The sequence below is a fragment of the Heterodontus francisci genome, chromosome 26 (assembly GCF_036365525.1).
Source record: "Heterodontus francisci isolate sHetFra1 chromosome 26, sHetFra1.hap1, whole genome shotgun sequence".
In the NCBI taxonomy this organism is placed as follows: domain Eukaryota; kingdom Metazoa; phylum Chordata; class Chondrichthyes; order Heterodontiformes; family Heterodontidae; genus Heterodontus; species Heterodontus francisci.
The window spans coordinates 46,918,926-46,935,881 of record NC_090396.1 but is presented as its reverse complement, the minus strand read 5'-3'; the positions used below and the strand labels follow the sequence as shown (position 1 = coordinate 46,935,881).

Sequence of the window (16,956 nt, the reverse complement as noted above, 5' to 3'; positions counted from 1 at the left end):
TGCTCTTTACTACCCGCTTTCCCTTTATGTAACTATAAAATTTCTTCTTATTGATTTTGATGTCCCTTGCAAGTTTCCTTTCATAATCCCTTTTAGTAGCTGTTATAAGCTGTTTTGTGACCCTTTGCTGGTCTTTGTATTGATCCCATTCGGTTGGATCTGTGCTGCGTTTTGCATTTTTGTAAGCCCTTTCTTTTAGTTTTATGCTATCCCTAATCTCTTTGGTTGTCCATGGCTGTTTTTTCTGTGAAGTGGAGCTTTTTCCTCTCTCTGAAATCACTCGCTCTGTATTTCATTAAATGTTTCTTTAAATATTCTCCACTGTTCTTCAGTCCTTTGACCCACTAACAGATCTACCCAGTTTACCGTGGACAGTCTCTGTCTCATCCCGGTCAAATCAGCCTTATCCAAGTCTAAAATTCTAGTAGCTGATTCGTGCTTTTCACTTTCAAACGCTACCTTGAATTCAATCATGTTGTGATCACTATTTGATAAATGTTCATGCACAGTTAGGCTACGAATTAAATTTGGCTCATTACTCATAATTAAATCTAATATTGCCTGTCCCCTTGGTAGATTTAGGACATATTGCTGTAGGAAACTATCCCGGACTGTAAGGCAAGTGTGAAAGGCGAGTGAAAGAAAATTTGTTGAAAGTATCCAATCAAAGTGAAATTTCTATCATCAAAGTTAATCAGGTAGTGGGTCATATTTCAAAGTTATTGGCCGAGAAATTGGTTCACGCAGCCTATCATGGACAGCTGTAATCTTTCAGGTGCCCAGCATCATCCATTGAGAAAAGTCTACCCTGAGATATCCATAAAGTTACATTATTAACAATATAGGAAACTCAAAGGCATTCTCACCTCACCATTGTAAAAACAAATTCACAAAAGTTTCAGAACTGGCTTTTGTCTTTCATGGAGATAGACCTTGGCTTGTTTGCATGATCAAGGCTTAAAAAAAAGGTCAGATCAATAGAAGCAGCCAATCCAGGATGAAATTACATTGGTGATATCAAATAAAAAAATCTGTTTTCTGTCTACATTTGTGTGAAATCAATGAATATTGACACAAATTGTTTCCAGTACTGCTTTTAGCTCCAGATTTTGTTTTCAAGTTGTTGCTAAAAATTAGTGTTTGTTTGGAGTGAATGACAGCACTCGAGCTTTATTTTGTCACTTTATGTCAGAACAAGAGATGACCTTTCCTTTAATGTAGCAAACAAAATAGATGTGTGTGAAAGTGGTGAAATGTGGGTTAAAAAGTGATAACGGACTGTAATTCTGCATGGAGCACTGTTCTGAGGACTTCTGCCCCTCCAGAGATGGGTGAACAAACTGTAACAGTAGCAGATAGTAAGCAATACAACTAGTTTTGTGTTTAAGGCCTCGTGAAGTTCACTAATAAGGAGTTTGCAAAGTTTTCCTCGACAGCACAGATAAATCAAAGTTACATTTTACTCTGTTTGGACTTGGCATTAGCAATCTTAACATATGGGAAGATGTCAAAGTATCACCACAGCAGTGACAGAAATAGCACAGTTCTGAATGATGTATTTTAAAAAATGTCATGGGATGTGGGCATCACTGGCAAGGCCAGCATTTGTTGCCCATCCCTAATTGCCCTTGACAACTATTTTCAGAGGTCAGTTAAGAGTCAACCACATTGCTGTGGGTCTGGAGTCACATGTACTCCATGCTAAGTAAGGATGGCAGATTTCCTTTCCTAAAGAACATTAGTGAACGAGATGGGTTTTTACAACAATCAATGGTAGTTTCATGGTCATCATTACTGATGGCTAGCTTTCAATTTCAGATTTTTAAAAGTTAATTAATCGAATCTAAATCCCCACAGATGTTATACTGGTATTTGAACCCATGCCCCCAGCATATTAGCTTGGATTATTAGTCCAGTCATATTGCCACTACACTACCATCACCCATCACTCTATTTATGCTTGAGAAGGGACAATAGTTACAGGTACCAGATCAACAATCTGTTTAATTTTGTAAAATGAATGAACAGGACTTCCAAACTCTTCTGTATCCACTCATTAAAGAAAAAAGATTTTGGGTACAAAATTCCTTCTCTACAGAGGCCTAGCGCCACTTTGCTAGGATATGATGTGTTACTGGCCACTTGCTGTGCCTCCCGTGCAGCGTTCCATCAGGAAAAGGGCACATGTGGGGCGTTCCCAGCGTGTGCTGGAAGGCTATGAATGCCTGCTATCCTGATATCACCCAGCCCAACTGGCTAATGGAAAGCCAGGATACCAAATGTGGACGATGCAGGTCTAGGCAACTAATTTGCCAATCACTCACACACCAACAAATGTTAAGCTGCAAGATGGGCCCTGGACTAGCGTTCCTTAAAGGAACAGGCAACAAAATTGCAGGTAAAATCATTTTTAAGAAGTTCTGCTATTGCAATGTATCTGGAAGTTCTCTGGGGTTTTTTTTTGGAGGTGTTGTGTTGAGTTCCTGGAATTGCCGGAGAGTTTTGCTGCATCCTTATAGGGTCAGTAGAGGTGCAGGTGACATGTCCACACAAAGGCTGTAACAGGTATGGTGACAGCAGTGGCAGTGCCTCTGTGTCTGCAGCATGACAGGGAGTTGCTGCGGAGAGGACAAGCTCTGCCCTCTGCCAACTTGGAGTCGGAATCCTCCATGCTCCTTGACAGTGACAGGAGGCTGTCTGGCAGGTTAGCCAATGCACCCAGCATCTCAGTGTGCATACCCATCAGCATTCTCCTGTATGCTGCCCCATCGAGGTCCTCATTTGAATTCTCTGCAGTAGAACTCATCTGCTAACTTGCCCTCTGGTGAGCTGGCAAACAAACCATCTTCTCCCCCTGGACTGGCTGCAGCCCACTCAAGACTGCATCTTTCACCATGTGCTGACCCCCACTTTATACTTCAAGGAACGTGCAATGCCAGTATCTGAGCTGGTGGTTGCGAGTGTCAGATCAAGTGATGTGGCCTCTTCATTAGTGCTGTGCTGTTGCTCTCTCTCTTTCTCCTTGGGTTGCTGTGGCTGAGCCAGCAGTTCCTGGGTGTCTGAAAGCAGGAAATCAGAAGGGGAAGGTTGGTGTGAGGGAAGGTGTTTGGGGTGGGAAGCAAGAGGTCCGTGGTCACACCATCAGCAGCTTACTAGCTGATAGCAGAATGAGGGTTTGCTGGGAACTGAGAAGGGGCATAAAGCAGGAGCATACTGTCATTCTCAATGTTCTCAGTAACACTGGATATCATGGACTATATTACAGCTGGCTCCTTGATGCTGACAATAATCTCCTCTGTAGAGCTCAGGAGATGCAGGCATCCTCGTTCTCCACCGGTTCTGCTCTGCTCCCTTTTACTGTGTGCCACCTTGTCCTGCAAGAGAGAAGGCAGAATGTTAGTGATTATGCAGTGCTATATTTGGGTGATGTGCAGGCCATAACTGAATAGGTGGAAGTATATGGAGGCTGGTAGCATTGGTAAGTGTTTGAGGATAACTAGATGTTAAGCGTGAGTCCTGAGTGCCAGAGACAGGTGCTGGGTGAGTGATGAGGATGTGTGCATTGAGAAGTATCAAAGGTTGGTGGTGTGGTGGGTAGGAGGTGTCACGTAAAGATGCATTCGCTGACCTTGACCACTCATGTATGGTTGGTCATTAGCATTGTTCTGGCACTGCTGTCAGGTACTCGGTTTCAGATGCCAGGAAATGACCTTCCTGGCTACTTGCTCCCATTCTCTACTAAGGGTGACCTAATACCATGGCATCTCTTCTCCTGCCCACCTCACTACTAATGCATCCAGCATGCATCTGTCACACTGGAACCTTCTCCCTGCCCTGGTATCCCATTTTCCATCTTTTAATTTCAGCAATGTTATTCAGTGCAGCTTCCCTTTAAAAGGGATAGTTTGCCTTTAAGACGAGCAGGCTGGCTGAACCATGTGACCTCAGCACACCCTGCTTGGCCCCCTGCTGAAGGCAGAGGCAGTTGGCAGAGCGATGAGGATGACAGCAGCCAGGAAACTGCTTGGCCCCACAATACTCAGGTAAATGAGGTGGGAGCACCAATTTTGCATTCTGCCTATCTCCAACAGAACTGGCAAGGGCAGGTCGTGAATTGCAACCGCCACATCCAAAAAACAGGGCAGATGCATTTTTAGCCCCTTGCCCTTTCTAAGCACCTTATGAAAACTTAGAAATATCCCAGATCATTCTCACCTCAATCCCAATGAGCAACCCACTTATTTCCCCACAGCTTTATCCATATTATCCATAGCACTGTTGGTGTACCTACCCCCCAAGGACTGCAGTGGTTCAAGAAGGCAGCTCACTACCACCTTCTCAAGGGCTATTAATGATGAGCAATAAATGCCTAGCCAGCAATGCCCACATCCCCCGAACAAATAAAAAAAAATTGTCTCCAATTTTGTGGTAAAATCACTATTCAAATTAAAAATGAAAATATTTTGAGTAGCGGCTAGGTTTTTGGGGATTAGGAAGATAGCATTTTTCAGTGAGAAGTGGTTGTCAATCCTTTTATCTAACTCTTTTTTATAAACCACTGAACTGTGTACCTGAAAGTTGTCTTGCAATATTTTCCGCAAAGTTCCATAGCAAAATGAATGAATTTTGGGACATTTCTACTTGTTAGGTTGCTTGTGAGCTTGAGAGGCGTTTGTACATCATTGTTCGAGGTACGCCATTATTGGCTGCTGCTTTTTCCCTCCCACGAACAAAATCACATTTTCGGAAAGTTTACATTTCACAACTATGCATTCCTGTGATTTAATTTGTGAGTCATAAAGTACAAAGAAACATGGGACCTGTTCCTTTTTTTCCGAATAAAAACACAATTGCAATGGCTTCAGGTTTACATTGCGCCTCAACAGTGGTCGTGGGAGAAAGTACAACCTGTTGTGCTACAAAACATCTGGTTAAATATTTGAACAGCCAAAAGATAGGAAAGAACTCTGATTTTCCTTGGTCTTTTGATTATTTGGGTGGGGGGTGGGGGTGGTGGGGGGCGGGGTGGTGGCAGGTAAAAATCAAAACTATGAAGTACCGGGAATTGTCTCTTTGTCATCTGCAGTGTGGCTGGCCATTACGTCTCCAACTGTGAAGCATGGAGCCAGACCAGAAAAAACCCGAAATGAGGTACTGTTAAAGCAGACAAAACAGAAACAAGTGTTAGTGATCAGCATGTTCACCAGCTGACACTAACAGCAAATATGGCATGATACCAAGCGAGTGTGGCCTGGCTCCTTTTCTTGGTTTTGTGAAGGTGGTTGTTTTTGTAAACATTATTCCATAGTGATTCCATTACAAGATTATGCACTGTATTCAATTTACTTGGCAGCTGCTGTATAGGAAAATTAGAACTAGTAAACGTAACATGCAGCAAAAGTTTCAAACATTTCCAGATTCTCCAAACAATGATTGAAGCATGATCACTTCTAAACAATGTGAGCAGGTGAAAAAACATATGAACTATGTTTCAGTATGTGGTACTACACATAAGATAATTTAATTTTGATATAAGGCTTGAACACATAAATCAGGCCGATAACTTCTGTCTAGTATTAAGAGCGTGTTGCATTGTTGGAGATGAAATATTTAACCAAGGACAACCTATTTGCGTGTAAAAGGCTCCATGGTGCTATTGAAAGAAAAGCTGGGAAGTCTTCTAGTCTCCTGGCCAACATTCATCCTTCAACCAACATCACTGAATACAAATTAGTCGTGACCTATCTCATTTGTTGCATGTGGGACCATGCTGTGTGAACATTTGCTGCCATGTTTGCCGACATAACAACTTCACCCTTCTATCTCTTTGATGTTTTACTTCAAAAAAGTACTTAATTAACTGTGAAATGCTTTGGGATATCTTGAGGATATGTAAGGCACTATAAATTCAAGTTCTTAATTTCTTTCCTCTGTACTATCTTTCTATTGATATATCATAAATGTATAACTTGGAACTGTGGCGATAAATGAGTGGTAGTGGGCAGTCAAAAAGTTGCCGCCCATTTACCATCAATAGTTAAAATTTACGTTCTTACATCTCTAGTCACTACTTGTCAATTTTTTCCATTATAACTTCTAAATTTACGGTGGAAGCTGCCAATATAAATTTGTCATGCTATAATTACACTCTCTTGCCCCACTCCCGGGCTCTTCTCCCTAGGCTGCACTTGTTATTTTTATTATTTTTACTGTCATCTTGGGCCCTACACTGCCCATCCTGCTGATTTACATTTTCTTTCCACACATGTTGGAGCCAGAGAGAAAGAAAACTGAGTGAACAAGACATAAGGGGAGAGACACGTGCAGAGGGGCATAGGAGGACAGGTTGACGGAGGGACAGATGGGGGAGAAATTAGTAAAGAGAAGCAAGGAAGAAGAAGGGAGGTATCAGGGAAAGTGAAAACAGGAGAAAGATAAGGAGATGGAGAGAGATGTGGAGGGAGGCACAGAGGGTGCAGGTGAACGTGGTATATTGGAGTACGACATCAGGAGAGGAACAGGAGTGAAATACATTGCCAGGAAAACATGCTATGCTGAATGAGGATTTTTAATTCATTGGTTGGAAACCTACATCAAACTTCTAAAAAGGAAAGCTGGAATCCCACATTTAACTTTTTAAAAAACTGGCAGCCATGATGGCCACCACAATTTGCATTGAAATGCCTCACATTCCAATCATCAAAGTGGAGACACATGTCTAAACAGGCTCACATCCAGGATAATAGCTTGAACAGTTGAGTAAATTATCTAAGATCACCCTCTTAGCAGGATATTCAAAGCCATCTTGGAGTATTCATTAGTGGAGATGTACCTCCAGGGGGTAAACATTGAAACAATACAACCTGAGAGATAGTTGGGATTCTTAGACTTTGGACCTCATTAAATATAAAAAAGGTACTGAGAGAACCACATGACAGCCTCCCCCCACCATTTTGTGTAAACTTGGAGTTTTTTCTTATATATAGCAGACAAGCTTTGGAAGCTAACCCGTACAAGTTCCCAGTCGGCTGCCTCTCTCTTTCTTTCTCTCTCTCCAGGTAACATCGCAAGTTTCGAAATCTGTCTGCAATTGCGGAACATCCAAGTCTACCATTGCTACAGACAGAGACCCCGGGGGAGAAAGCCACCTACATCACTGTCTCGAAGAAAACCCTGAACCAGGTGGACCAGCTGTACATGCACTTCTACCAGCCAGAGACTTCAGAACCACAAATTTAGCTGGAAGACAACTGAATTAACAGACACCTGAGACTGTATATTATTTTTATTTGTTCTGCACTCTAATTCAACACAAACTATTCTTCATCACTCTGTAACCTGTTTGTGTTTGTGTGATTCTTGTATGTGTGTGAGTGTGAAACTTGGAGTGTTGTTGATTATTTCACTTAGATTGGGATTTGATTTTAAGTACAATAAACTAACCTCTTTCTTGTTTAAACTCAAGAAAACCTGTCTGATTGGTTCTTTTATGATCACAGCACATACAGGATTAAACACTCACTGAATTGGTAAACACATGCATAGTTTAAAAAGGAATAAACCCTATTGCGGTCAAACAAGGAGAGGGACAAGAGGGGAGTCTTTCGACCCCTCCTCACCTGATCGTAACAATATCTTGATGAGACACACTGGGAAAAGATTGGCAGACACCAGAGAGACAAACCAATTCTATTGGAGAGACATTGGACAATGAGAGAGTTTGAAATACAACAGCAATAGATCAAGGAAAGACAAATTAACAGAAGATAGAGATAGATGAGAGAGAGATCAGTATATGTTGAGGGACAGACATTTATATGATCTGAAATGCACAGAATATCTTGAAACTTTAAAATTAGTTGACAATAGGTTAGAATTGGCTGTAAAAGATATTTGGGCTCCATAGAATAATTCAAAATCACAGTATAAAATGACGGTGGGTTCAGGTCATTGCAGGTGGTGTATATTTTGGCTGTTATCCATTTACCTGGTGCCCAGAGTGGGATATCAATCATCTCCTTTGTTTTTCTGTTGATTAAAATGCAGCTCATTAATGGGGAATGCAGATCTCATCTGGTTGACCGATAAATATCACAAATTAAGTCAGCACAGCACAGAATCAGCAGTTTGTCTCAGAGCAAGCAAAGGTGAATGAATAACTAAATTGTTGACGAATAGAAACAATTGGTAGAAAATCACAAGAACGTTTGTTAAAGGAAAATTTTTAGTCGCTACTTTAAAAAATGTTTTACACTTATACTCGTGGGAAACGAAGATGTCATAATTGATGAGATGGGGGTGCATTCGCCATCTGTTTTTTATGCCATTGAGAACTATTGTTAGTGCATTACAGAGGTTGATCTGTGTTGAATTTAATCGTTTCTCCATTTAAGCTTGAGTTTTTGATTCCAGTACTAGTTGCATTGTCCTCACTCACCTTAATCTAGTAAACAAGAATACAGTTAGATAGATACTGTCAAGGTACAATAGTTTGCTGCTTATTAACATGCTCTTTAATTCTTTTTTAGGTGAGAAGGGTGATAGAGGGCCACGAGGATCTTATGGCAAAAATGGAAAAAGAGGAGCACCTGGACATTTAGGTCCAGCAGGTTCAAAAGGTGTAAAGGGAAGTACAGGAAAGTTTGGAGAGCCATGCAAAATGTACTATGCTGCTTTCTCTGTTGGCCGAAAGAAAGAACTACACAGTAACAACTACTACCAGACATTGGTGTTTGATACCGTGTATGTCAACCTATATGATCAATTTAATATGTTCACAGGGAGATTTTACTGTTCCATCCCAGGTATTTATCACTTTAGCCTAAATGTACACACCTGGAATCAGAAGGAAACCTACATGCACATCATGAAGAATGACGAGGAGGTTGTCATCCTCTATGCTCAGCCCAGTGATCGCAGCATCATGCAAAGTCAGAGCATTATGATAGATCTGAAACAGAATGACGAAGTCTGGATTCGTTTGTTCAAGGGAGAACGGGAGAATGCCATCTTCAGTGATGGCTTTGATACTTACATCACCTTTAATGGTTACCTGATTAAACCAAACAGCGAAAATTGAATAAATAACACTTTGATTAATGTGGGACTGCTATTAGGAAACAATAAGGAAAACTCCAGGTTTCTGTTTTTAAATTTGTTTTATGTCTCTTTACTTGATTTACAGGAGCTAAAATCATCTTAGTTGCTATGTACATTCTTTTAACGCAATTTTTAGTAGATGCAGCTACCCTTCCCAAAGCACAGAAATTGTATTTTGTGGCTTTTTTTGTTTCCAGCATGCTTTGGTGGTATCACAGGGGCTGTCAGTATTGTCTCTTTTGTGCAGTTCTTTTCATCCAGAGAATACAGTGAAGTTTCGGATTTTGCCTATAATGTAAAGAGCAAGTTTGCTCTTTCCTGTGCCTGGTAGTTAAGTATTTAAGATCAGTGCTGTGACATTCTTTGGCATCCACTCAAGCAGCCTGCTTTCAAACATGTGTATTTCCAATTAGTAGTGTGCTGTCAAGATGTGGAAACAACTAGGAGATTAGTGAGTTACCGTCCATTGTTATCTGAGTTGTAATACTTTGAGAATTTTAAAAGTGCATCTTGTGAGATGAGATCACTGCAATTATAGCAAAGCCTCTATTCTGTGGCTGTCTAGAGGGGACAATTTTAACCTAACCCGCATGATCAGTTGCAATCCTTGTTTTGCACCCATCCATTTTGCTCGCCATTGAAGTCAATATAGAGTAATATTGGCTGAGGTGTAAAACTAGCATTCCACCTGTTTAGCTGGTTATGTTAAAATTGCCCACAGAGATAACATCTGAGATCCCTGGAGTTTCCCTTCTAGTAAAAATCTTCCTTTTTGTTTGTCAGTCTTTCCATAGACTCTATTTTTGTTACAATTCCATTCATTTTTTAAATATAAAAATTGTGGCCATGGTGTGAAACAAATTATATTAATTTATAGAACTCAATTTCTGCAACAGCATACCCTCCCCGGTCAGTTAAGCTTAGATCTTCCAGTTGGTCTCAGATGAAAAATTGGTGTGAGTTAGTCAAAACTAACTAGAAATCAGAGTGAGGAACCACTGCCAGTTCACTACCTAGTTATTGCTCATGAGAGTCGGGAGATTTTAACTTCTGGGACTTATCTGCATTCTTGCTGTTGGTTACCTGCCTCAACTTGGTGAGAAGAAGAGTGAACCCCACTGCATTATGGACATAAGTGTTCTTAAGATGTGCAGCCTATTATATAGCTTTGAAGCTGGTAGCTATTTTGTACAATTCTTGTTATGTAGTTCACATAGGGGTACTTCAACCCAAAAAGAACCATCCTCCGATATCTCATTTCCTTTGACACAATTTCTATGATCACATCTGAAAAGTAGGGTATGCTGCTGAACTCCTTCCAGATGCTGGAAAGCACCATAATAGCTCACTGCCTTGAAAAACTACAAACCCTTAGAGTTGCCCATTTAAATCCTGCAGCAGCACTCTATTTACAGCTCCAAAATGGACAAACTCTTAATCACAGGCATTTACAAAACCAGGAACTTGCCTTTTTGATATAGTGAGACGGGATCACAGAATTACAAGTGGGATCAGTGCACAGAAGGTTGGGCAGATGCTCTTCCTGCACTTTCTGACTTCTAATCAAGCCTTTTCCTGATTGGAAAACTTAGACTAAAGTAATAAAACAAAAACATGCAACATTTGCAGGAACAAACTAAGTTAAGCAACTTGTAATTTTTCTGCCTTTTTTTTGCAAAATGATGAAATTTTTGCAAAAATATTGTTGACCAAAAGAGAAACTTATCCTTCTTGAACCTTAAGTTTCAATTCCTGTTTTAGTCAATTCCTTTTGTGTGGATGTTAATTGGATGCCAGATAGCGCCATGAGTTGCCTGTAATGATAAGTGATTTCCACTTTGACCATCGTTTTAATTAGGCTTGATTTCCGCTTCAAAATTAAAGCCTACTATTAACTCCACACATGCTGGTAATGCAAAAAAAACCCCCAAATTATATCAAACAAAATGATATTTGTGCATTGCTTTTTTCATAACTTACAGCATACTTTCAGTAAATTACAAAAGGAAAAGATGTTATTTGTCTTCTCAAATCTGGTAGCCATCTTTACTATGGACTGGTTTAAACAAAACAAAATAAACAACAACAAACTGCACAGTATGTGAACTCAGAATACATTTTGTGAAAATGAGGATGATGTATGTCGGTATTGAAGACAGATCCACTTTAGAAACCCATATGTTAAGATCACTATAAGTCTGACGCGGATCCTCTGTTCAGTCTTAATCCCAGCTGCAGAACAACACTATCTGCTGCATCAGTTTGAAACTGCTCAGAATCATTTCAAATAGGATCCTTGCAGTCAGTACAGAGGGTGGAGACCTTTATCCCATCAGACTGGTCTTGATTTGATCCCATACATTTCAGGCACACTGCCCTGATGTGGCATATCATTGAGCTGCTGAGTTGGATAGATGCCAACCTTGAAGAGCCTAAACATTAAGTCATGTTACATTAGAGCTCATCTTCTGAATGCAAATGTTATAGAGGTGTGACTGCAGGAACTTTAATTGGCTAAACTCTGATTCTAATATTATAAATCAACTAATGAATGTCATCATGAAAAGTGACTTTGGGATAAGATTGAATCTGGGTCCTTCCTGGCTTCTATGCGGCAGTGGTGTACCTACCAGTGAGCCATGCAGGGGAACTCAATTTTTACTTTTTAAAGTACTAACATCATATATAACATATGACATATAACATAACATAATTGCCTTCAATAAGCCATTTTGATTTCAATGATATGAATTGTGACCATCTGAATATAAATGGTGTTTACTGAAGTCAACTTCAATCACTTCACAAGAGTAGAGACTTTCCATTATCTTCTCAATATCAAAGCAATCCAGAGTTACTGTCTCTACAATGTAATATCACTGTCACTTTCATGTCACTGCCACTTGATGCCATCATTGCTTCTATTTCCCCACTTCTCTACAGTCTCAGTTTCTGCTGACTTTCCATTGTTTCGTTAATGCTGAATTATTCCATCTCCTTGATGTTTGTGTTTATTCAATGTTATCATATTATGATGCTGCTGTATTACCTTTATGCAATATAAATGTATTGAATTAGCATTATATATAAAACCATATAACATTGCTGTTATCACTGCTGATTGTTCATACAACAAATTGTATTGCGAGAGCGCCTTTCATGTAATAAAATGTCACAAGGTGCATAACAGGAGCATTACGAAATGAAATTTGAAATGAGGCACATAAGGAGATATTTGGGCAGATGACCAAAAGCTTGGTCAAAGAGGTAGGATTAAAGGAACATCTGAAAGGAGGAAAGAGAGGTAGCGAGGCAGAGGTTTGGGAGGGAATTCCACAGCTTAGGGCCCAAGCAGCTGAAGGCCCAGCCTCCAGTGTTGGACCGATTAAAATCAGGAATGCTTAAGAGGTCAGAATTAGAAGAGCGTAGATAACTCGGAGGGTTGTGGGGCTGGAGGAGATTACAGAGATAGGGAAGGGCGAGGCCATGGAGGGATTTGAAAACAAGGATGAGAATTTAAAAATTGAGGTACTGCTTAACCAGGAGCCAATGTAGGTCAGTGAGCCCGGGGCAAACAGAACTTGGTGCGAGTTAGGACGTGGGCAGCAGAGTTTGGTTGATGTTAAGGCGGCCGGCCAGGAGTGCGTCGGAATAGACAAGTTGCATTTCCATGGCTTTTTTTTGTGTTACCGTAGATTCCGAAGATCTCATTTCTGTTAATATTTGTGATTATTATAGTATTAAAACCACTTTGCCACAAAACATTTGTTTAGCTTACCTAAAATGATCAGTTAGAACAGAATATTTAATGTACGGAAATAAGTTAAGGAGAATGGGTACATGTATGTGAGGCAATAATCAGATGTAAGGAAAAGCAAAATATTGAGAATGTTGAAAATCTGAAATAAAAACAGAAAATGCTGGTAATAGTCAGCAGGTCAGGCAGCATCTGTAGACAGAGAAAGAGGGTTAACGGGGGGGAATTCTAAACTCGAAAAATGGGTGATTTTGGGTTGGGTGGGAGCTTAAAGTGTTAATAAGCTGAATCCCGACCCAACCCACCTCCAACACACCCACCTCTCATTTTAATGGAGGTGGGACGGGGGAGTAGGTGATCAACCTGCTTCAAGGAGGTGGGTTGGCTCTTTAAATATTATAATGAGGCTGCGAGCCTCATTGTTATTCAACATTTGAAATTACACAGTGAACAGCCCGGCAGCTACACCCAGGTAAGATAGGTGTCCTTTTGCTTACCTGCTGGATCCAGAATGCCTGACTGGACAACCCCCTGCAATTGTACACCATCCCCTGACCCTTCCGATCTCACCCCAACCTTCCCTATGAGGTCTCCGACCTCCCCCCATATCCACCCCTCCTGGGTCCCTGGACCCCCAGATTGAGTCCCCCTCCAGGGATTGTCCCTTCCTTGGATCTACATCCCTAACCACCACCAACACCCACCCCCCACCCACCCACAGGACCTAGCTTGTCTCAACTGAACTGCACCCTGCCCAACTGGAAGCCAAGCCTGTCAATCAGGCTGTCCTTTGGGAGGAGAACTGCTCAGTAGCTTTCTATGCACACTGTAGAGTTAAACTCCACTTTGTGTGGGGGATCCCTGACCTCTGGGTTCCCCATGCCTTACTGACCACCCCTTCCCCCACCCCGCCATTCCCGGTGGGTCAGGTAAGTTAAAATCCAGCCCAGTATTTCAGTTCAATGACCTTCTGTCAGAGCTGAATCTGATGAAAGATCATCAACCTGAAACATCTGTTTCTCTCTCCACAAATGTTGCCTGACTTGCTGAATATTTCCAGCATTTTCTGTTTTTTAATCATATGTAAAGATTTGTTCCTATGAATTGCACATCTTGATGCTACATTTCAGATCAATGTCATTTCATCTTTGAGACAAATCTAATCCTGAAAGCAGCGAGAAAGACTTCTTCCTGATAGCTATCACAAGCGACAACTGAATTAATTTCTCTTTCCAATAGACCTGAATTTGTACCAGAAAATGCCCTGAAGTCAGCATTTATTTTAAAAATGTCGATGAAAGGTACAAAAATCTGGTGGCACCATGTTTGTAATCATTTTTATGGGCTTAGTCAAAATGAATGCCACACTGAATTTCTAGTTAGATTTAGCATTCGAGGTTTTATTTGGACCTACAGCTTAATTAATATGGGAGGTTGAGAAAAGTCGTTTATGTTTTCAGTGGCTAGAACCTATTTGGTGAGGTTATATTCCAGCGAAACTCTCCAGAGAGAATTATGGTTTGTGATAATTTGCATCTGGCTTCTAAAATATAGGCCATTGCTTATGATTTTGTGGGATCAATATGGACCATGTGTTAACTTGTTACAGTACTTCCTTGTCAGTTGCATAGGATCTGTAATCTCATAAAGGAAAATGCGACATTTAAACTGCAACATTCTGCAGTACAAAATGAATTTTAAACTTGTTGCTGGAATCTCAATTGACCAGCTTGTTGGTTGAACAAGGACAAAATGTAATTACTGCATGCAAGCAATTTGCTTCACGGTGTGTTCTGAGAACTTTAAGCAGCAATAAGAGCCTTCATTTTCATATATTAATCAAAAACCATTCCAGTTTATTGACGTCTTTTGTAAAGGCTGAAAAAGTAGTTTGGAAAGGGAAAGCTATGCATTATCCAACTTTATGTGCATGTATGACAATATCATTTTATACTTTCTACTATATGTCTAATATTTGTATTTTTGCATGTATGTTTGAAGTGTAAATAAGTTCATTAAGTTTATCCTGTTCACTTTGGTCATGATAATATATCAACATTTGAATTCTTTGGGGATGTAAAGAGGATCCTATATTAATTCCACAGTGCAGTGCTATTACAAAGCAGGCAATTGTGGCCTTTGGGTTAAGCAATTTGCAGAGTTCCAAATAACAAAGGTCACAGATCACTTACACGAATTCTGGTACAACCGTTGAAGGAGAATTGTGTTTTAAAAAGCCCAAGCTGCAAGTCTCCATTTCAAATGAGCTCAGGTGAGCTAGTAAAGGCACAGTGATACAGTAAAAGGGCAACCTCAGCTTAATGTATATTTTTAAGGTAGTAAAGAGGAGTTCTGCTTTGCAAATCATGTTGCACCTGACATTGTTCAACTTGCACTGCTCAAACCAATATTGCTTTTAACTCATAGAACAGCATTAATACAGCTGTTGAGGATATCCCGCCTGGTCAGACCTGCCCATCCTGGTCACATGAGGATATGTAACCAAAAGCTGACTTCAAAGGAAAATATAATAATAAGAAAACTATTTTTGCATGCAATTTCTTTGCAATTTCCATATTCTACATTGCATATAGAAAGCTCTGACTTGGTATATTTCAAAATATGAAAATCTATCGAAACGTAACAGAAAACCTATTAAATCATGATAGAAAATCTAAAATGCAACAAGGAGCAGATCATTAAAATATATTCACCTTAACTTTATTCTAACTCTAATCAGAAATTATGGCTCATGTGTAAAACTGGAAACATAGGAACTCAAAAATTATTTTTTTGGATAATGGCAAAATTAAGTACTGCAAAAAGAGAATTAATTAGCTGTGGGTTTCAGTAATGTTCACTTTAATTTAATTGACTGTTGAATTGTGGAAACCCAGCCGTACATTTTTGAAGGCCCATTAGGGATATTTCTGTAGCTTCCACACTCAGTTATGAGACAAGACACTCACAGAATATTTGATTCAAATATACGGTCCTCACTTTTCATTATATTTTCAAAACAGACATTTTGATTCCATTCTCAACTTGTATATGGAATATATAATTAACAAGAGCTTTACAGCATTTACTTCAGTATAGGAGGCAGTTCACATTTTGTGCTTTAGTGATCAGATGAAGCCATTCACACGCTCCTTGTTTCCGTGGTCTTTGTTTTTTTAAATTCTTGATGTCATTCAAAATATTTCATCTTAGTTTTTGGGTTATTTTTGATTGTACTCAGCCACTGTGTTCATGGTCCGGTTATTGCTCATCTTCCTTTTTACTGAGGTAAATGCAAAACCAAGCTTGTTCGAATTGCTTTTCAGATCATGTGCAGATTGTAGAGAGTTTACAGCAGTAACCCAGAGAAATTACTGATAATTGTTGGTACTTGAAAGAAGAATGGCCTGTACCTCCTTAACAAGAATAGGAAGAAGTGTCTGTTCAGCATGGTGGCAATGGATGCATTAATGTCACTACTTTACTCAGAGTAAATATCAGACATTGAAAGTCATGGTTTGATTTTCCAACCCTTCAGGATTCTGCTGGACATCATGTGGATTTAAGATGAGGTTAGAAGGTATATAATTACAAACTGAATGCCAAGAAAATAATGTTTCTTCAGCTGATTCCAGATAAATGTTCTGGATTAAGTATTTTTGGTGGCTTCTTTGCTTTCCAAGTTGTTTGGCAGGCAGATTATTGGGGGATATCAGCAGAAAAGAGAGTTTTTGAAAAGCGCACAGCTATAATTGTTCAGTTCAAAAAAATCTAGAAATGTTATTCTACCCTTGTTACAGATTCAGTGAGATACTTTTATGAAATTAATTACAGTCCTGGAAATATATCTACTGCTCTCCGATGTGGCAAGGACAAGTCCCCGGCAATGGCATTAGTAGCCTGTGCGCAGGTGCTGGTGCCATTTTTAAAGGGCTTTTCAGTCCTACTGGGAATTTTAATTATTTAAAGGGAAATGGAATTAAAATAAATAAATACATCCCTTTTGCCCCTCTCCCACCCCCAATAATAATTAAATGAATTATTTGCCCTTTCCCCAAAACACTTACCTTTACCATCTGACCTTCCCCCCCCCCCACTGA

General features: G+C 40.0%; 1 protein-coding gene across 2 annotated transcripts in view; it reads left to right on the top strand.

The window, feature by feature from the left end:
• c1qtnf1 (C1q and TNF related 1) overlaps positions 1-16,214 on the top strand; it is a 39,645-nt gene extending 23,431 nt beyond the window's left edge. For both annotated transcript variants that reach the window (XM_068058153.1, XM_068058152.1), the window contains one exon: positions 8,529-16,214. In XM_068058153.1, coding sequence (XP_067914254.1) covers positions 8,529-9,079 — 551 coding nt within the window. In that variant the 3' untranslated portion in view covers positions 9,080-16,214. The remainder of the gene's footprint in view (positions 1-8,528) is intronic.
• Positions 16,215-16,956: the final 742 nt, after the last annotated feature.